The 22,764-nt window shown below is 40.9% G+C and overlaps 1 protein-coding gene across 1 annotated transcript in view; it reads left to right on the forward strand.

The window, feature by feature from the left end:
* Window positions 1-22,764, forward strand: part of LOC124606647 (rho-related BTB domain-containing protein 1) — a 385,021-nt gene that overhangs the window by 351,195 nt on the left and 11,062 nt on the right. Inside the window, exons 12-13 of the mRNA XM_047138648.1 lie at window positions 5,709-5,966; window positions 14,386-14,534. Of these exons, the coding sequence (XP_046994604.1) occupies window positions 5,709-5,966; window positions 14,386-14,534 (407 nt within the window). The remainder of the gene's footprint in view (window positions 1-5,708; window positions 5,967-14,385; window positions 14,535-22,764) is intronic.

Raw genomic sequence — 22,764 nt, forward strand, 5'->3', positions numbered from 1 at the left:
ATAGGGAGTAGAATATTATCAATGTACCACTGTGCTGCAAGAGTGTCATAGATGACAACCAAAGGGGTCCAGCTATGAAAAGAAATGACACCCCTGATCATCACTCCTGGTTGTAAGACCGTGTGGCAGGCAATAGTCAGGTAGGTATCCCACCACTGTCCTGGAAGTCTCCAGATGTGTCTTCAGCCTGTAATCTCATTGATTGGAGCGGAATTGTCTTCAGTGATGCAATGACCAGTGAAGACGTGCTGCACACAGTAAGAGTTTCTATTGCTTGTCTTTGTGCTTGCTGAACCTTACCTTAGCCTGCAAAATGTCCAGATCTGTCCCCAATTGAGAAAGTTTGGAGCATTATGGGCAGTATCCTCCAATCAGCTTGGGTGGAGAGTTAGATCTGACCTAAGTAATCTCTCAATGTAAGTTTACATTATATGCGAGACCACTACTGTGCTGTCCTGTTGCATAATCCAAAGATATATTAAAGCTCCCTTTGGAAACTCTGTTCTACAAAATTGGTTACTAAAATGCCATGTATTTTACCACCAGTATGTACTATCTTAATGTTAGCAATTCAGAGGCCTTTATAAGAAATATGATGGATACATTTTTTGCATGGAGATATGTAGCACTTTATTCAGAACATATTGTACAACACAAACACAGATGATTCCTTACCCATATGTTCACATATATTCCTGCTGACAGCACCACATCCATTTTAAACCCCACTTCTGCTTATTACTCTCTCATTTCTCTCTGTATGGGCATATATATATATATATATATATATATATATGAATATAATAGAGGGAAACATTCCACGTGGGAAAAATATGTCTAAAAAGAAAGATGATGAACTTACCAAACAAAAGCGCTGGCAGGTCGATAGACACACAAACAAACACAAACATACACACAAAATTCTAGCTTTCGCAACCAATGGTTGCCTCGTCAGGAAAGAGGGAAGGAGAAGGAAAGACAAAAGGATATGGGTTTTAAGGGAGAGGGTAAGGAGTCATTCCAATCCCGGGAGCGGAAAGACTTACCTTAGGGGGAAAAAAGGACAGGTATACACTCGCACACACACATATCCATCCACACATATGGTGTATGTGTGGATGGATATGTGTGTGTGTGCGAGTGTATACCTGTCCTTTTTTCCCCCTAAGGTAAGTCTTTCCGCTCCCGGGATTGGAATGACTCCTTACCCTCTCCCTTAAAACCCATATCCTTTTGTCTTTCCTTCTCCTTCCCTCTTTCCTGACGAGGCAACCATTGGTTGCGAAAGCTAGAATTTTGTGTGTATGTTTGTGTTTGTTTGTGTGTCTATCGACCTGCCAGCGCTTTTGTTTGGTAAGTTCATCATCTTTCTTTTTAGACATATATATATATATATATATATATATATATATATATATATATATATATATATATATATATATAATAGAGGGAATCATTTCACGTAGGAAAAATATATCTAAAAACAAAGATGATGTGACTTACCAAATGAAAGTGCTGCCAGGTCGACAGACACACAAACAAACACAAACATACACACAAAATTCAAGCTTTCGCAACAAACTGTTGCCTCATCAGGAAAGAGGGAAGGAGAGGGAAAGACGAAAGGATGTGGGTTTTAAGGGAGAGGGTAAGGAGTCATTCCAATCCCGGGAGCGGAAAGACTTACCTTAGGGGGAAAAAAGGACGGGTATACACTCGCACACACACACACACACATCCATCCACACATATACAGACACAAGCAGACATATTTAAAGACCCATGAGGTTGAAATGAAAATGAAAGATAAAAATATATGGGGAGAGATAAGGGTGAACTGGAAAGTAACTGGAGATCTGGTATGAAAAAAGGCGAAAAAGTGTCAGTTAAGTTGATCCTGTGGTGAACTTGGGTTGGTAGACAGCGATGTGCATGAAGGTTAGGTGGTTGTGTTGCCGCTAGAACACGTTAAAGGATGGATAAATTCGGGAAAATTTCGAAAAAACGTGTAAATGTATTAAAAGGAGTGGTGTTGTGGTGAAAGATTACGAAAATGGGGCTAACAATTGTCTGACGAAGAAATAATGACGTTAAAACCTGTGGGGAGCGGCTAAAAATGATCAGCGATGTGCGAAAAACGGAAGTGGAAATAAAGTGAAAGTTATCAGAACTAGCCGAAATGGTTGTTTAATACATGAAAACAGCTGTTATTGAACTAGAAACTGTGGATTTTATAGCAGCGAAAGTGTTGAAAGCGTAAAATAAAAATTTTTTGGTTATGGTTTGGAAGTGGGTTACGTATTATTGAGTATATATAGGCGGGATAAAATTGTATTACCGTAAAGAGGGGAAGGTGAATACAAAGTGAGACTACTGGTAAAAACAGAAAGAGAAAATAAAGAGAAAATAAGACGACAGGAAAGATTTCGAAATGCAACAGCATCAATAACAAACGTAATTGTTGGGTTCAAATTAATGATATGGTTATAATAGAAGGAATCATTCCACGTAGGAAAAATATATCTAAAAACAAAGATGATGTGACTTACCAAATGAAAGTGCTGCCAGGTCGACAGACACACAAACAAACACAAACATACACACAAAATTCAAGCTTTCGCAACAAACTGTTGCCTCATCGGGAAAGAGGGAAGGAGAGGGAAAGACGAAAGGATGTGGGTTTTAAGGGAGAGGGTAAGGAGTCATTCCAATCCCGGGAGTGGAAAGACTTACCTTAGGGGGAAAAAAGGACAGGTATACACTCGCACACACACTCATATCCATCCGCACATACACAGACACGAGCAGACATTTATAAAGGCAAAGAGTTTGGGCAGAGATGTCAGTCGAGGTGGAAGTGCAGAGGCAAAGATGTTGTTGAATGACAGGTGAGGTATGAGTGGCGGCAACTTGAAATTAGCGGAGATTGAGGCCTGGTGGATAACGGGAAGAGAGGATATATTGAAGAGCAAGTTCCCATCTCCGGAGTTTGGATAGGTTGGTGTTAGTGGGAAGTATCCAGATAACCCGGACGGTGTAACACTGTGCCAAGATGTGCTGGCCGTGCACCAAGGCATGTTTAGCCACAGGGTGATCCTCATTACCAACAAACACTGTCTGCCTGTGTCCATTCATACGAATGGACAGTTTGTTGCTGGTCATTCCCACATAGAATGCGTCACAGTGTAGGCAGGTCAGATGGTAAATCACATGGGTGCTTTCACACGTGGCTCTGCCTTTGATCGTGTACACCTTCCGGGTTACAGGACTGGAGTAGGTGGTGGTGGGAGGGTGCATGGGACAGGTTTTACACCGGGGGCAGTTACAAGGGTAGGAGCCAGAGGGTAGGGAAGGTGGTTTGGGGATTTCATAGGGATGAACTAAGAGGTTACGAAGGTTAGGTGGACGGCGGAAAGACACTCTTGGCGAAGTGGGGAGGATTTCATGAAGGATGGATCTCATTTCAGGGCAGGATTTGAGGTAGTCGTATCCCTGCTGGAGAGCCACATTCAGAGTCTGATCCAGTCCCGGAAAGTATCCTGTCACAAGTGGGGCACTTTTGTGTTTCTTCTGTGGGAGGTTCTGGGTTTGAGAGGATGAGGAAGTGGCTCTGGTTATTTGCTTCTGTACCAGGTCGGGAGGGTAGTTGCGGGATGCGAAAGCTGTTGTCAGGTTGTTAGTGTAATGGTTCAGGGATTCCGGACTGAAGCAGATTCATTTGCCACGAAGACCTAGGCTGTAGGGAAGGGACCGTTTGATGTGGAATGGGTGGCAGCTGTCATAATCGAGGTACTGTTGCTTGTTGGTGGGTTTGATGTGGACGGATGTGTGAAGCTGGCCATTGGACAGGTGGAGGTCAACATCAAGGAAAGTGGCATGGGATTTGGAGTAGGACCAGGTGAATCTGATGGAACCAAAGGAGTTGAGGTTGGAGAGGAAAATCTGGAGTTCTTCTTCACTGTGAGTCCAGATCATGAAGATGTCATCAATAAATCTGTGCCAAACTTTGGGTTGGCAGGCTTGGGTAACCAAGAAGGCATCCTCTAAGTGACCCATGAATAGGTTGGCGTACGAGGGGGCCATCCTGGTACCCATGGCTGTTCCCTTTAATTGTTGGTATGTCTGGCCTTCAAAAGTGAAGAAGTTGTGGGTCAGGATGAAGCTGGCTAAGGTAATGAGGAAAGAGGTTTTAGGTAGGGTGGCAGGTGATCGGCGTGAAAGGAAGTGCTCCATTGCAGCGAGGCCCTGGACGTGTGGGATATTTGTGTATAAGGAAGTGGCATCAATGGTTACAAGGATGGTTTCCGGGGGTAACGGATTGGGTAAGGATTCCAGGCGTTCGAGAAAGTGGTTGGTGTCTTTGATGAAGGATGGGAGACTGCATGTAATGGGTTGAAGGTGTTGATCTACGTAGGCAGAGATACGTTCGTGGCAAAGTGATACTTCCAGCAGAGAGTACTAATTTCAAGTTGCCGCCACTCATACCTCACCTGTCATTCAACAACATCTTTGCCTCTGCACTACCACCTCGACTGACATCTCTGCCCAAACTCTTTGCCTTTACAAATGTCTGCTTGTGTCTGTGTATGTGCGGATGGATATGAGTATGTGTGCGAGTGTATACCTGTCCTTTTTTCCCCCTAAGGTAAGTCTTTCCACTCCCGGGATTGGAATGACTCCTTACCCTCTCCCTTAAAACCCACATCCTTTCGTCTTTCCCTCTCCTTCCCTCTTTCCTGATGAGGCAACAGTTTGTTGCGAAAGCTTGAATTTTGTGTGTATGTTTGTGTTTGTTTGTGTGTCTATCGACGTGCCAGCACTTTCGTTTGGTAAGTCACATCATCTTTGTTTTTAGGTATATTTTTCCCATGTGGAATGTTTCCCTCTCTCTCTCTCTCTCTCTCTCTCTCTCTCTCTCTATATATATATATATATATATATATATATATATATATATATATATATAAAAAACAAAGATGAGGTGACTTACCGAACAAAAGCGCTGGCAGGTCGATGGCGACCTGCCAGCGCTTTTGTTCGGTAAGTCACCTCATCTTTGTTTTTATATATAATTTTTCCCACGTGGAATGTTTCCTTCCATTATATATATATATTTTCTTCTTTTTTGTATCAATAACAGCTTAACATTTTATTGTTCTTACTTACATGTCTTATTTGCCTTTGTTTACATCTATCTCTGAACTATAAATTTAAATGCATAAAATGTCTTACTTCTTTGCATCAAACTGAATTAATATTTGATCAGCTGTGGCCACTCAACTGTCTTATAGTTTTGTTAACTTACATGGAATCTCATATGTGACACCCTATTATATATCTTTCTTGATTCTGAGAGACCTACTCACTTGTTCTTCTCCTGTTAGGTCTGCTACCTGTAGACATGTTTTCTTGTTTCCCGCCAACTCAAAATTTATTGCCACATCCATGAGCTTTTGCTTCATCATGAATGTATGAATGAGTTTGCTATCGGCAATTTTCTAGTCTGCTGTAAGTATGTAGGGCTCATTCATCCATCGTGTACATTCTTTAACTTACTGTAATGTTTTATCCAGATTTTATAAAAACATATATTACAAAATGTATATCCATTACATTTAGTAACTGTACTTTTGACTGAATTCTGTACCCTTTGTTGACTGTCTCTTGTCTTCAAGTATTTAACGCACCTTTTCTTGTTCTGCCAACAGATCCTGTTCCCAGGAGTGCGAGAAGACACATTTCATCAATTACTTGTGTATTTGTATACAGATGATGTGCCACCAGTTTCTCCTGCAAGATGCCTTGATCTGCTTGAACTAGGAAATCGGCTATGCCTGCCACGATTAGTAAATCTAGTTGAAAAACGGGTAGTTGAGGAACTGTCACATTTAGCATCAGCTTCCATTGATGGTGCTCCATCTGATGCCGTGCTAGAGCACTGTTTACGCCTGCTCGAACCATGCAAGGTTGTTGCATTATTTTTTTACACAGTTTTTTAACAGTTACATATGTGTTGTTGAAAATGCAGTAAACAATTACATTGTTAATGCGACTAACAAAGAAAATGATCCACAACTAATAGCAAGTAATTTTATTAACTCATTCTGAAAACTGAAATAGTTACCCAATATTCTTTACAGCATCAATTTTGAAAAATTATGTGGATTCCTTGATTATTGTGGGCGAAGGTTGTACCGTAGATTATTCAGTTCTCTCTCTCTTTTGTAGCATTTAATGTGTATATGAGGCCAAGTGTTTTTCCTGATTTGGAAATAATATTTTTTTTTAAATGTGTTTTCACACAAGGAGGGACCAAAAAATAACAAGAATTGCTTTACAAAAAAATCATGTATTTGATGGAACAATTTAAAAACTTAAAACACCTTCAAAACAGTATCCATCAGGCATAATACATTTGTCCCAATATTTTTCTATTGGTGAAAACAGCTTTTAAACTCTTATGAAATTATGCTGTGTAGTGCTACCATTGATTTTTTTTCACTTCCTCTAATCTTGAAAAACACTTTCCTTTCAGGTATAAAATTAGAGAGGACCATGTCCAGTGAGTAGAGTGGGTGAGAAATCATTGTCATTTGGGCTTGTAAGCAAAAGCAGTCCAACATTCAGTGCTGTGTGTGGAGAGGCATTTTTGTGGTGCAAAAGCAAATCTCCTGATTTCCAAAATGCAGATAGTTTTTCCCTCACTGCTTCACATAATCATTTTAGCACTTCAAGATAATAATGTTGGTTATCAGAGGTATCCTAAGAAACAAGTTCACAGCAGACAGTTCCCTTGGTGTTGAAAAAAACAAACAAACATTGCCTTCATATGAGATCTCATCTGTTTTACTGTCTTTCGTCTCAGTGATGAAGTTCAAGTCTTCACTGGCTGGATTGTTGCTTAGTTCTTGGGTTGTATGCATAACACCACAACTCGTCACTCGAGATGACTTTTGTGCCCAAATTTGGATCAATTTCTTACTGTTCTTTCACTTCCCAGCAAATGTGCAAATAATTGGCTCCCTGATCATCAGAAAGCACATACAGAACAAATTTTGCTGCAGCACGTTTCATCTTCAGAGAAAATTAACTGGAATGCACTGCAGGATATTCCAGTCAATTCCACCAATTCATAAGTTGTTCTATGATGGTCAAACATGATTGCAACATGTTTTTGCAATGTTTTTGTCCATGTCCCAGTCATTATTTATCTTCAGTTGACATTTAACCACTTTTAAAATGAGAAAACCGCTAGTGAATCATTGACAGGCTCAAAGTTTGCTCCACATGTGCTGTCTGAAGCATTGTGATAGTTTCTGCTTCTGGTTTCTCTAACAAGATACAAGACCTGATGTTAGCATGTTGTTATGTCTGCCATTGAAAAATTGCTGAACATGAAACAGTGCTCATGAAAATAGTTACTCTGACCACTTTAATTTTTCTACACCAATAGAGCAATTTGTAGAAAATGGCATCTAGTAAAGGCATCCAGCAGGAGAATTTAGAACTAGTGTTTTATCAACTGCTAGAGAAAAAGTTGTTATTTTTGCCTCCCCCCCCCCCCCCCCCCTTCCCCTTGTATGCTCTTCCTGCCACCACAATCATTAATTAATTCAAGGGAGGGAAGTTGTGCATGAATCACAACTGTTGGTGTATTGTATTTTCTAAGAGGTGGCGACCAGCTCAGCATTTGCGTAAATGAAATTGTAAAACTGCTTAATAAACGCTATTCAGTTGGCAGGTGCAGCACACCAACAGTCATTAATCTGCCGTGTGGATTTGATCCTCATCTGGCTCACCTCCTTTCACTCGAAATCTAGTCTGCTGTACATTAAACTGTATGTGCATGTCCTAGTGCAGCTTATTTAGTTATACTGTCATTCTTATTATGAAACTGAAACACAAAGGGCTAATATGAAACTAAGAACAGGATGACTGTTATTCTCATAAACAGAAGTGGTTATCAAATTAGGTTATTTAAATATAAGTTAAAGTAAACAGCAAATATTCATCTTCTATAGCTTTCTCTCATCATCATCATCATCATCAGCATCAGCATCAACACATACGCCCCACTACCAACAAAAACAACAACACAAACATGACTCTACAGTACTACCAATTTGGCCAAAATGTTGTCCTGAAGCTATGAAAGAGTATAATCAGCAGTTTGTAGTCAACTTTAGGAATAAATCTCATGGCATGTGGGAAGCTATCAATGAGACAATTTGGAAGAAAAGCAAGTGTTACTCAATGAATGCATTTAGTATGAGGATAGTGTTATCTAGATATGTGAAGTTTTCAATAACCACTTAATAAACACTGGCAACAAATGTTCTCAAATGCTGTTCTAATGCCCTTCTGGGTTCAGACCTAGTTGTTCCCCTAAATATAGTTTCTTGATACACTCACACCACGTGATACCTGCAGTGTTGTAAAACAGAAACCAAACTCATACTAATGTGATTTTGGTGGAATATCTGATTACCTTCTCAAACAAACCTGCCATCTGCCCTTGTCAGATGTAATGAATTGCTCCATGCTGTCAGGCCAATTCCTTTCAATTTTCAAAGCAGGGTTTGCTTCTTTATAAAAGGCAAAAGAAATGATATTAATAACTACAGGCCCATTGCAATAATATCAAATATACTCAAGGTCCTTGGAAAAGCAATATTTATATATGCATTGTTAAGTTCCTGGAAAGCAGTTTTTTATTGAGCCCTTCAGTATGGCTTTCAAAAAGGAAGATCATTAAATACTGCACTGTATTCATTTCAAAATGAAGTTTATAGTGCATACAACAGCAGTTTGGGATAGGTGATGTCAGTGACCGGACTGGAGCAGGCAATGGTGGGGGATCCCATCAAAGGCATGGCTATCTGTGAAACCAGTCATGTGGTCTTCAAGCTAAACTGAAACTATTGTGCTGCATACTAAGTAGGCATGACAACCAACAAGCGGTCTGTCAGCATGAATGGCCACCGACAAATTGTGGCCAAGAAACAAGTGGACCACCCTGTTGCTGAACATGCTGCCAAACATGATATCCTTCATTTCAGTGACTGCCTGTGCCATGTGGATCCTTCCCACCAACACCAGCTTTTCTGAACTGTGCAGGTGGGAACTTTCCCTGCAATACGTCCTACTTTCCCGTAACCCTCCTGGCCTCAACCTTCATTAGTCACTGTCCTCACCCATCCAGCCCCCTTCCCTGTTCCCATTCCAGCACTACACGGCTGTCATTCCACCATCACAGCCAATCTTTTTATTTCTCTCCTTTTCCACTACTTCCCCCCCTTTCCCAACTCTCCCCTGCCCTCTATCTAACCTGCAGTACTTCACTGTCTGCCACCCCCACCATACTATCCCTCCCCCTCCCCACCCCAGCCTCCTCCTTACCCCCACCCAGTCTGCACTCTAATCGTGCACTGGTGCTGCTGCTCACAGTGTGGTTTCAGTTGCCTGAGACTACAGTTTTGTGTGTGTGTGTGTGTGTGTGTGTGTGTGTGTGTGTGTGCTTGTCTATTGTTGATGAAGGTGGTAATTGCCGAAAGCTTTAATTGTGAGAGTCTTTTTCTTATGCCTGTCTGCGATTCAAAAAAATGTTGGAAGCATACACTCAAAGGGCCAAGTCAAAAGACAAGGCATTCCTCTAGGGTTCTTCCACTCCTGTTTATCACATTTATCAGTTATCTGCCCCAAAGCATTTGAAAGGGTTTCCTCGTAATGTTTGCTGATGACTCCAGTGTATGTACTAATTCATATCACAGTGCTGATGATGTACAAAACACAATTTCTGATACAAATTCCAAGCTGTTAAGTTGATTAAACACAAACTGTTACTGAATGACAAAACTGTGTATATAAGCTTTTGCCCACCACATATAGTTTCATCAAGGATAGGTAATGCCAGGTTTGAAAGTGTACCTATAAACCAAGAGGAAACCACTAAATTTCTCATAGTTGGGTAGATGACACAGTACAGCGGGACATACATAAAAAAGTTAGTAACTAGATTGGGCAGTTTGTGCTATGCATTTAATGTCCTCAAGTAATCTGTGACACCAAAGCACTAAAAATACTCATATTTGGTACTTGTACTCAGTACTCACATTTGCATTCCATTTTGGGACATCTCACACACAGAGAGATATTTATTAACCAAAGGAGAATAAGTAACATAACAAGACAAGTGCATCTCCCCTCCACCACAAAATTATCTTTTTAGGGGCTCAATATACTGCCTGTGACTTGTATTTATATCCACAAAACAGCGTTTTATTCATGAAAATGTACATATTTTCACAACAAATAAAGGTCTGTCATTCCAATGATGTATCTATAACTATGCAACGTTACTTCAAAATAACTGTATCTATACAGTAGAAGACTTATGAATGTCCATTTAAACTACTCAAATTGAATGTTTTCTTATGTACTATAAATTTATAGCTGATAGTCCATTCTACAGATGTGACTGTTATGAATCTCAAATAACAAAGTCTTTTTTTTCTTCTTAAAGACCATTAGTTTTTAATAGATTAATTTCATTCTGCAGCTACAACTGTTGTTTTTTCGTATTATAGATTAATTATAAAATTTACACAAAATGCATTCATGATTTTCTGTCAGAGAGTAAAACAGAAGTGATTTTTGGTGTTCTCCAAGACCCCTGCTGTTCCTTATCGATATAAACGATTTAGGAGACAAACTGAACAGCAGTCTTAGATTGTTTGCAGATGATGCTGTCATTTACTACCTAATTCAGTCATCAGAAGATCAAAACAAATTGCAAAATGATTTAGTAAAGATATCTGTATGGTGCAAAAATTGGCAGTTGACCCTAAATAATGAAAAGCATGGGGTTATCCACATGAGTGCTAAAAGGAATCTGTTAAACTTTGATTACATGATAAATCAATAAAATCTAAAGGCCATAAACTCAGTTAAATACCTAGGAGTTACAATTACGAACAACTTAAATTGGAAAGCTTGTGTAGAACATGTTGAGGGGAAGGCGAACCAAAGACTGTGTTTTATTGGCAGAACACTTAGAAGATTCAGCAGTTCTACTAAAGAGACTGCCTACATTATGCTTGTCCATCCTCTTTAGGAGTAGTGCTGCATGGTGTGGGATCCTTGCAGATAGCTTGAACAGAGTATGCCAAGAAAGTTCAAAGAAGGGCAGCACATATTGTATTATCGAAAAATAGGTGAAAGAGTGTCATGGACATGATACAGGATTTGTGGTGGACATCATTAAAACAAAGGAATTTCTCACTGTGACAGGATCTTTTCATGAAATTTCAATCACCAACTTTCTTCTCCGAAAGCAAAATACATTGATCAATCAGAACATTATGACAACCTACTTAATAGCCTTATGTTCACCTTTACCATGGATAACAGCGGCGATACATCATGGCATGGAAGCAATGAGACCTTGGTGGGTCAATGGAGAGAGTTGGCACCATATCTGCACACACAAGTCAACAAATTCCTGTAAATTGCGGGGAGTGGGGCAATTAGCTCTGACACCATGTTCAATCAAATCCCAGATGTGTTCGATTGAGTTCAGGTCTATCAAGTTGGAGGTAAGCACATCAATTGGAGCTTGCCACTGTGTTCTCGAACCACTCCATCGCACTCATAGCCTTTTGACATGATGCTTTATTTTGTTGAAAAATGCCATGGCTATTGGGAAACATGATTGCCATGAAGGAGTATATGTGGTCTGCAACCAGTGTATGATACTCCTTGGCCAACATAGTGTCTTGCACGAGCTCATTGGACCCATGGATGCTACCATGAGTGTTCCCTAGTGCATAACGGAGCCGCCACCAGCTTGTCTCTGCCCCACAGTGGAAGTGTCAAGGAGTTGTTCCATTAGAAGATGATGGATTTGTGCCCTCCCATTGGCTTGATGAAGAAGGTATTGGGATTCATCAGACCATGCAATTCTCGGCCACTCCACCAATGTCCATTGCCAATAATCATGTGCCCATTTCAGTTGTAGTTGCCGATATCGTAGTGTTAACATTGATGCATGTATAGGTCACCAGCTGCAGAGACCCACTGGTAGTGTTCAGTGCACTGTGTGTTCACACACACTCTTTTACTCTGCCCAGCATTAAAGTCTGAGGTTAGTTGCACCACAGTTTGCTGCCTGTCCTGTTTTACCAGTCTGCCCAGCCTATGGTGTCCGACATCTGTAATGAGGGGTGGCCTCTCAACCTCACAATGGCTAGATGTGGTGTCACCTTGGTATTGAAGACACTCACCACAGCACTCCTTGAACACCCAACAAGTCATGCCGTTTTCAAAATGCTCATGCTGAGCCTCCAGGCCATCACAATCTGCCCTCAGTCAAACTCAGATAGACTGTGCACCTTTCCCATTATACGTATGGACAGCATGCTCACTGATACTACATGCACTGTGTGTGTGTCTGACTAACAGTCATTCCTTGCCAGGTGATGCTGCTTTCACTTGGATGGGTTTATATTGATAGTAGGTCGGTGGTCGTAATGTTCTGGTTGATCAGGGTAGTTTGCTGATGCCGACCTATATAGGGAGAAACAATCACCATAATAAATTTCCTTTGCTCACATCTATGGTCACAGATTTTTTTACGTCTGATGACATAAAAAAATTGTGATCATAGATGTGAAGCAAAGGGAATTTATTGTATTTTTGGGTCACTGTTCAATTTGCGACGATGTCACAGATTGTGATAATCATAATGATAAGGGAAATCAGAGCTCACACTGAAAGATATAGGTGTTCTTTTTTTCCACACACTGTTTCTGAGTGGAATAATACAGAATTATTGTGAAGGTGGTTCAATGAACACTTTGCCAGGCACTGGAGTGTGATTTGCAGAGTATCCACGTAGATGTAGAACACATGTAAGAACCAATGCTGCACATACACGGGCAAATCATAATTACTCCATGCTCTGCCAAAGAAATTAAGAATGTAATTACCTCCTTAAGAAGCAAAATGCTCGCTGAATTGATAATATCTCAAGTAAATTACTAAAACCCTGTTTTCACATAGATAAATGTGTTCAGTCACATATGCAAACATCACTATCATGAGGGATATTTCCAAATACGCTACTATCAGACCCCTGTACAGATTTTAAAAAGTACTGACTATTCTCACTACTTACCTCCTCTCCTCAAAATATGATATTTAGCCTCAATTTCAATCTTGAAAGGGTCTCTCCATAGCACATATTATTTATAAGTTCACAAATGAGATTATATAAAATTTAAAAGACAAAATATTGTCAACTGGACACTACCTACTTTAGTATATAGGACAAATATGATTTATAAGTCTACATCTGTTCTTTCACCAAAATACAGTGCACTGAAATGAAATATGCATGTGTCATATTTTGGCCGGGAGTCACCTTTTGATAAGTTCAGCCGCCTGGTGCAAATCTTTTTATTTGATGCCACTTTGGTGCCTTGTGTTGATGATGATGAAATGATGATGAGGATAACACCACTCATCCCTGAACAGAGAAATTATCCAACCTGGCCGGGAAGACGTACACAAAGTAGAGAATTTTCAGCAGTCACCATAATCATTAGCTCTTTCATTGACTGACCATTAGTTTCTTAAGCATTATAACCGTTTTACTGAGGAAATAAATAAATAAAGAAGCAGGACTCTTCAGTCCAATAAACTGGCTTCAAATGGAAGCTTCATTAATCCCATTGGGAGTTAATTCACTGGCATCATGTAGAGAAATGTATCTGTATTTTGTTTAATCAAGGCCTTCTCCAAAAAGTTTGATCTGCAATAAGCTGATGTAATGAATTCTTTTTGAAAGTGCATCTCAAGTTCAGTTGGTCTTTGTTCTCCAATAAGCATAGTTTAAAGCAGAAAACGGTATTACAACAGTAAGTTCGTGTATTCATGAAATAAACATCTTCTCTGTGATTGAACATGTCAGTGTTGGATGGTTAGTTGCATGTTCCAGAGATCATTTGTATGATTGTTCAGTTGAAATGATGTGGAGTGACTAAGATTTAAGATTAATGAGCATATTGTTCTTCAGCCCTACTCATGCAACTACACTAAAAAACCAGGCTATTTTTTACAGGCTACCAGTTTTTAAATAAAAATTTCTCCATGGAATTGAAGGCATTGTTCAGTATTAATGTTAAATTTAATAAAAACACATGTCATTGGTTTTCGCATTTAAAGAAAGTTTTTCCTTATTATTTCAACATTCCCTTTTGCTTAATTACTAGTATAAACTGTTATTGCTTTGTTGTCAAAAAATATTTTTTGTTGGTGGAATATTGTGTAAAATCCCAGAAATTACATTTTGCAATCTTCTTTATTTGAGACTTTTATGTATTGCAGTTACACAATGCTGACCAATTAGCTGACTGGTGCATGAATTATTTGTGTACAAACTACAACAGACTTTGTAAGATGTCTCCAAAACTGCTCAAAACTCTCCATCCAGAAAACCAGGACTATCTGAGCGAGCATCGCTGGCCACCAGTCTGGTAAATATCTCCCCATATGTAATTTGGGTTGTGTGTGTCACAACAACCATGTGAGAAAAAATATCTGTTGGGCACCTTGTTTAGTTTGAAATTTGCTCAACATTTAGTGTATTAACATTATTTGTGGAGTATATGAAGTTAATATATTCTCATCGAATAACTGTGTGTGATGTTTACGTGGTCAGTGTAAGTACTTAGCTGTACTATTTTTGCATACTAATTCACATGTATATAACTTGTCTGCACATACAGACTTGTACATCTGTTAGATGTGTCACACAAACACTTGAGTAAGATCAAGTCAGATAATCATGTACACCAGGAAAGTCTTTGAGGTATATCTTGTTGAGCACAGTGAGTTGCATGGAAAGGGAGCAGGTGAGCATCAGTGTGTTGTTTCAAGAATAATTTAAATATTCTGCGTGCTGATAGTAATGTTAGCTTTCCATTGACAAGGGCCATTGGTATCCAAGTTTATATATAGTACTTGGAGTCTCAGCTTGCAGGAAGTATCCTTTTTCCTTTTTAGGTTTGGTCCACTTGGCAGGCAGGTCATTTGTGCATCTCAGTGCACCTGTACTCTCACTGACAATAACTGACTCCTTAAATTTCTTGCAGAAACTTGTACTTCCACATCTAGTATTATATTTGCTGCAGTGTCTGCATAACTTGTTACTTAATGGCTGTATAGTCTTCAGGCCAAAAACTGAAGGAAAAAAGGAAACTAATTCCTGACGCCTTTATAATTGGTTACTTTTGGTAGGTGGTTTGGTTATCCACTATCTTGTTGTCAAATGAGGGGTTATTCATTTGCCCACTGGCCAGCAGGTCTTCAAAGGACGATATAGGCATGGCCAATTGAAGCCCAAGTAACACAAGCCTTTGCTTGGGGCGCCAGAGGGCCACAACTGTATTATTATATTGTTACTATACAAGACATGTCACAATTATCAAGGCCACTTGGAGTATCAAGCTGAGATGAGCACCCAGTTGCAAGATTTATATACAGTATGTATAGCAATTAGTAGTGAGGGAAAATGGGGTGGGGGGGCGGCAGAAGGTGCCACTAAATGAAATGCATACACTTTCCTGAGGGCCCACAGAATCATTGAATACACTCTAAGAAATATGAATGTATCATGATAACATAACATTTATGTGGTTCAGGAGAGTCTCGATACTTAAAGGATCAGGACCACCTCTAATTATTGAAGACTCGGGCTATTGAAATTTATGTGGGAAAAAGAGATAAAATGATGTTGAAAAGAATACAGGCATCAAAATATGAATTTTATTAAAACAAAGTGTTTGCATAGGTATTTACATTGTCAGAATAAAGGTTTTGTCGTAAGCTGGATAACAATGTACTTCATGAAATAATGTTGGAGTGTCTCTTGTTGGGTGAAGCTGCAATATTTCTGCCCGGCAATATCACCCGACCACCTGAAGAGTGGGGTATTGGTTGGTATCACTTCAGACTGTTGCCCCACGTAGTGCATGGTGGCCTCAAGTGAATGTAGCCATCAGTGTAACTCATCACTGGTACAGTCTCTGCCTCTTCGCCCTCACAGTGTTGGTGTTAACCATATTGATTATAGAAGAATCTGTAAGTTCCAATCATTTGTCTGAATATAACAGCTCACTTATTTCCACATTTTTTGCCTCATCACAGCTTGCCAACCTTCTGATTAAATAATACAACAGGTGATCATTCTCATCATCAAACTCTTCAGTTTCTGTCTTAGGTCCACTTTTCTGTAGAATTTTTCTCCATGGCTGAGAAATAAATTATATGTAACTTTATCTCACTCCAAAACTCACTGCTACAGTACACAAAGTACTTCACAGTCAGTTTCTTTAGCCCTCAAGCAGATATGCCCATGTATAAAGTGCAACAACCACAAGTAACTTTACCTGGTACAGTTCTGTTGATACTTTAAAACTGTGAGCCCGTACCTATTCCTTCATTGTTGCATCATCTAACACACTTCTAACATTGCTATCATATGCCCAAGGGAGCAGCAATAATATATAATAAACAGCAAACTAGGGGAGGAAAAATGTACGATCCATGTAAGAAAATGACCTAGATTCTGAGCTAGTGGCACAATCCCACAATGTGGAAGTTATCTCTGAGATAACTAGCAATCGAATAAGCGGTTGGCTGTGGTCTGATGCAACAGCGCTGTTTCATACTTCAAAAGTGCCATTATTGTTGGGTAATACTTGTAAGTGGCATCAGAGGGGTATAATTAAAGTTTATTTCATCATTGTGTAATTAAAATGTGATTTAGCTCATATAATGTAAGTTTATTTTATTGTTGTTTATTTAAACTAAGATTAAAGTGTGATTTTGTTCTTACATGTTTACCTTCGTTACATAAAGACAAGTATTCTTTACATTCGTACAAAGCAGACTGTGCGCCCGCTCATGTTATAAAAAGTTGCATGCCCGTTCAAGGGTTAAAGCTCCTGCAATGCTTTCATTGTCTTCCAAATGCAAGATTGATTATAGCAATTACAGACAATACTTTTTTTCGGGCATTTCAGAATGCCATTATCCATTGACTGAATCAAATCAATTATGTTTAATGGGAGAAACAAGGTGTGGATCCCATCACAATGCAGTTCCTCTGCACTTGGATGTGAGGACACATTTTCCAATGTCAAAACAGCTTTGCATGGCAAACATAGAAAATTGAATACAACAGTACACTGTATTAACAGCGGCAAAACCTAAAACACCACTTTCAACTAAAGATTTGCTTGTGTAAACATTTAAAAGGTGGGGGGAGCATATGCATGTTGTCATTGACACAGACACAACTAAGAGGAGTGAGTGGTTTCACTGTTGTTGTGCTATGAGTGGGTGGGGAGATAGATACATGATTGAAGGCTTGGATTTACGAGAAACTTGTAATTCCAAGACTTAAAATTTTGAGACTGCACTCTATATATGACTTCCACACTCTCAACTTCACAGCAGTGAACATTCTGTTTTGAAAGCTTATTAGCACATGGCACACTAAATGCTCCAGTGCGTCTTGGTGGATGACCTTTAAAAGTTTACCAGAATATCATCTTCATAAGTAAGGAAGCACTTACTGTAAACAGATCAAACTCTATTTCTTATAGAGCTTTGTATTAGGACAAAGAAAATCTTGATTGAGTCATTTCACTGCCTGTAAAATATAATGTACATACATTTTTGTCGCAAATGCTTGCCCCATAGTGTTTACTTAGTCTGTGGTTAACTCAAACTCTTTTCTACATCCTTTATCCAGAGGTACTAGCTCTATGGAGCTGTGGGAGAATCTCTTTGGAGTGTGGACGACAAGGTGGAGAAGTAGTGACAAGTCGAAGCATTTAATCGATCCAGGAGGCATGCTTCGACCGTGGCATTATTAACTTCCTGATAGGGAAAGACCAGGGATTCGAACTGAATATCCATAGTGTTAAGTTGTCCCAAATGTTTGCCTCTCTGCATGATTCACTGGAGAAACTTGATTAACTTTAGACAGTGCAGGATTGCAGTGGTCATAAAGTTCAGACATTCTTGCATTGGAACACAACTTCCCTATGTTCAGGTTCACTGTTAGTGGTGTTTTTAGAAAGAAACATCAAGGAAGCACAAAGACCTAATCATTGTTGAAATGTCATCACTATGTCGTCGTCAGGAATTATGTGTAGATTGTGTGGTACTTTATTTAGTTGGTTGAACTACATCATGGATATGTCACAGAGTTACAGAACTTTCATATGCCACCAGATATTACGTTGAAGTCTACGGTGGAGAAACATTGGGATTGATCCTGATTTTGTTAGATGCTGGATAACTTGGCTCATTTCTCTGTAGCTTTTCAGTTATTAGCAGTTCACTTCCCTCCTGACACAATTAAATTGATTTACCATACATTGACAACTGCCTATTTTTTGTAAAAATGTTAAATTTTATGAAATGACTGACAGAAGAGCTAAATGAAGGTTCTCCATTGTCTCCAGCAGCGGCTAATTTTTTTTGTGGAGTGTTTCAAAGAAAATACATTAAATTTAGCACCTTTTCAACCATCTTACTTCTTTTGTTATGTTGACGACACATTTATGATCTGGTCACATGGGATCAAAGGTCTTCACCCTTTGACTGAATAGTATGCACACTAACATCAAGTTCACTGCTGAGATGGAAAGGAAAGGAAAACAAGCATATTTAGGTATGTTGCTTTAAAAAAAAAAAAAAAAAAAAAAAAAAAAAAAAAAAAAAAAAAAAAAAATTAGATGGCAGGCTGGGCCACTCTGTTTACTGGAAGTCATACATACTGTTCTACACAGATCAGCCAGAACATTTTTGACCACCAACCTACTATTGATATAAACCTGTCCAGGTGATAGCACTAACACCTGGTGAGGAATTACTGCTAGTCAGACATATCCATGGTGCACGTAGTATATGTGAGTGTGCTGTCTGTATTTGGAATGGAGAAGGTGCGCGCGCAGTTTGTCTGATATGAAGATAGTAACTGTTCTGAAAGAACAGGTACCAATGATGACCATGCAGGTTCGCTAGAAAGAAATGATAATTAATAGAAACCCTCAGCTGCCAACAGGTGGTGTTGATATACTTCAATGGGGACAGCTGAAAATGTCTGCCCTGACCAGGATTCGAACCCGGGATCTCCTGCGTACATGGCAGATGCTCTATCCATCTAAATATATGAGCCACCGAGGGCACAGAGGATGGTGCGACTGCAGGGACTTATCCCTTGCACACTTCCCGTGAGACCCACATTCCCAACTGTCCACAACCTACATTCGTAATGTTTCTAAAGGGGATCGTCTCCTTAGTTGGCGCGAGTAATGAGTGAATAGGCAAATATCCCAGGTTCGAGTCCCACTCGGGGCACACATTTTCAGCTGTCCCCATTGAGGTATATCAACACCTGTTGGCTGTTGAGGGTTTCGATTAATTATCATTTCAATTTGTCTGAGTTTGAGTGATGGCCGATTGTGATAGCCTGGAGGCACGGTATGAGCATTTTGGAAACTGCACAACTTGCTGGGTGTTCAAGGAGTGCTGTGGTGAGTGTCTTCAACATGTGGTGAGACCAAGGTGAAACTGCATCCAGACATTGTGGGATTGGGCGGCCACCCCCTCGTAACAGATAATGGTCGTCGTAGACTGGGCAGACTGGGAAAAAAGGATAGCCAGCGAACTGTGGGGAACTAACATCAGACTCTAATGTTGGGCAGAGTACAAGTGTATGTGATCACAGAGTGCACCAAACACTTATAAGGATAGGCCTCTGTAGCCGATGAACCATTTATGTGCCTGAGTTAACACCACGACATCAGCAACTACAAGTGAAATGGGCACGTGACCAATGGCACAGGATGTTGGTGCAGTGACAGAGCATTGCATGGTCTGATGAATCCCAATATCTTCTTCATTATACTGATGGAAAGGTGTGAATTCATCGTTTTCCAGGATAACAGCTTCTTGACACATGTATTGTAGGATGGAGACAAGCAGGTGGTGGCTCCATTATGCTCTGGGAAACCACCATGTGAGTATTCAAGGGTCCAGTGGAGCTCGTGCAGTGTATAATACACTGGTTCCACACCACGTACAACCCTTCATGACGACCCTGTTTCTCGACGGCAGTGGCATTTTTCAACAAGATAATGCACCACATAACAAGGCCAGGACTGTGATGGAGTGGTTCGAGGAACACAGTGGCAAGTTCCAGTTGAAGTGCTGCCCCCCCCCCCCCCCCCCCCCCCAACTCACGAGATATGAACCAATCTAACACATCTGGGATGTGATGGAACATGGTGTCAGAGCTTATTGCAGCCCCTGTCCCTCTGGAATATATGGCAATTAAGTGACTCGTGTATGCAGATTTGGTGGCATCTCCCTCCAGCGATGTACTAGTCACTCAATGCTTCCATACCATGACAGGTTGTTACTGTTATCTGTACCAAAGGTGGATATACTGGCTATTACATAGGTGGTCAGAATGTTCTGGCTGATCAGTGTATAATTAGTGCACAAAGCTTTCATCCCCATCCCAAAACACGCTAATATACACTCCTGGAAATTGAAATAAGAACACCGTGAATTCATTGTCCCAGGAAGGGGAAACTTTATTGACACATTCCTGGGGTCAGATACATCACATGATCACACTGACAGAACCACAGGCACATAGACACAGGCAACAGAGCATGCACAATGTCAGCACTAGTACAGTGTATATCCACCTTTCGCAGCAATGCAGGCTGCTATTCTCCCATGGAGACGATCGTAGAGATGCTGGATGTAGTCCTGTGGAACGGCTTGCCATGCCATTTCCACCTGGCGCCTCAGTTGGACCAGCGTTCGTACTGGACGTGCAGACCGCGTGAGACAACGCTTCATCCAGTCCCAAACATGCTCAATGGGGGACAGATCCGGAGATCTTGCTGGCCAGGGTAGTTGACTTACACCTTCTAGAGCACGTTGGGTGGCACGGGATACATGCGGACTTGCATTGTCCTGTTGGAACAGCAAGTTCCCTTGCCGGTCTAGGAATGGTAGAACGATGGGATCGATGACGGTTTGGATGTACCGTGCACTATTCAGTGTACCCTCGACGATCACCAGTGGTGTACGGCCAGTGTAGGAGATCGCTCCCCACACCATGATGCCGGGTGTTGGCCCTATGTGCCTCGGTCGTATGCAGTCCTGATTGTGGCGCTCACCTGCACGGCGCCAAACACGCATACGACCATCATTGGCACCAAGGCAGAAGCGACTCTCATCGCTGAAGACGACACGTCTCCATTCGTCCCTCCATTCACGCCTGTCGCGACACCACTGGAGGCGGGCTGCACGATGTTGGGGCGTGAGCGGAAGACGGCCTATCGGTGTGCGGGACCGTAGCCCAGCTTCATGGAGACGGTTGCGAATGGTCCTCGCCGATACCCCAGGAGCAACAGTGTCCCTAATTTGCTGGGAAGTGGCGGTGCGGTCCCCTACGGCACTGCGTAGGATCCTACGGTCTTGGCGTGCATCCGTGCGTCGCTGCGGTCCGATCCCAGGTCGACGGGCACGTGCACCTTCCGCCGACCACTGGCGACAACATCGATGTACTGTGGAGACCTCACGCCCCACGTGTTGAGCAATTCGGCGGTACGTCCACCCGGCCTCCCGCATGCCCACTATACGCCCTCGCTCAAAGTCCGTCAACTGCACATACGGTTCACGTCCACGCTATCGCGGCATGCTACCAGTGTTAAAGACTGCGATGGAGCTCCGTATGCCACGGCAAACTGGCTGACACTGACGGCGGCGGTGCACAAATGCTGCGCAGCTAGCGCCATTCGACGGCCAACACCGCGGTTCCTGGTGTGTCCGCTGTGCCGTGCGTGTGATCATTGCTTGTACAGCCCTCTCGCAGTGTCCGGAGCAAGTATGGTGGGTCTGACACACCGGTGTTAATGTGTTCTTTTTTCCATTTCCAGGAGTGTATAAAGCTCAAACTATTTCTGGAGAGTATCTATACTGAGAGATCATATATCTGAAAGAGGTGTTTTGAATAACTACTGTAGTGAACGAGATATTAAATTAGCAATCTTTAAGAAATGAAAACACAGAGATACTCAATCATCAGAAGATGATCAGCTTATAGAACTTCTTCCCTTCTTCAGAGCTACTACAAATAAAATAGACTAGAGTCCTGTGCAGACATGGTACTCAACACATTTTCTGACCACTCATGAAAATTAGAGCGCCACTGCACCCAATAGAAACAGACTTTGTATCAGTGTTCCTGGAATTTATAAAATTCCATGTGAATGTGGTAACAGTTACATTGGTCAGTCAATATGAATGATTTCAGAACGCTGCATAGAGCAGCAACACCACATTAAATATCATGATTTTGACAAATCTGCTATTGGAGAACAAATATATGATTATGAAAGAATGGAAACTCCATGCCGGGTTATTGATTCTGGCCAGAGCTGCCAGAGATGGTGTAGTGTGCGTGAGATGTGCTTTCTTGTGGGATGAATTTGTGTGTTTCCTTTTCTGAAGAAGGCTGTGGCCGAAAGCTTAAATGTGTGAAGTCTTTTCGTTGTGTCTGTCTCAACTCAATGTGTCATCCTTACAGGGAGTAGCAATCTTCCTTTTCCTTATATTGTAAACATATGACTATGTTTGATGAAATGGAAATCTTATCCCATGTATCTA

Source organism: Schistocerca americana, chromosome 3 (genome assembly GCF_021461395.2).
Source record: "Schistocerca americana isolate TAMUIC-IGC-003095 chromosome 3, iqSchAmer2.1, whole genome shotgun sequence".
Lineage (NCBI taxonomy): Eukaryota > Metazoa > Arthropoda > Insecta > Orthoptera > Acrididae > Schistocerca > Schistocerca americana.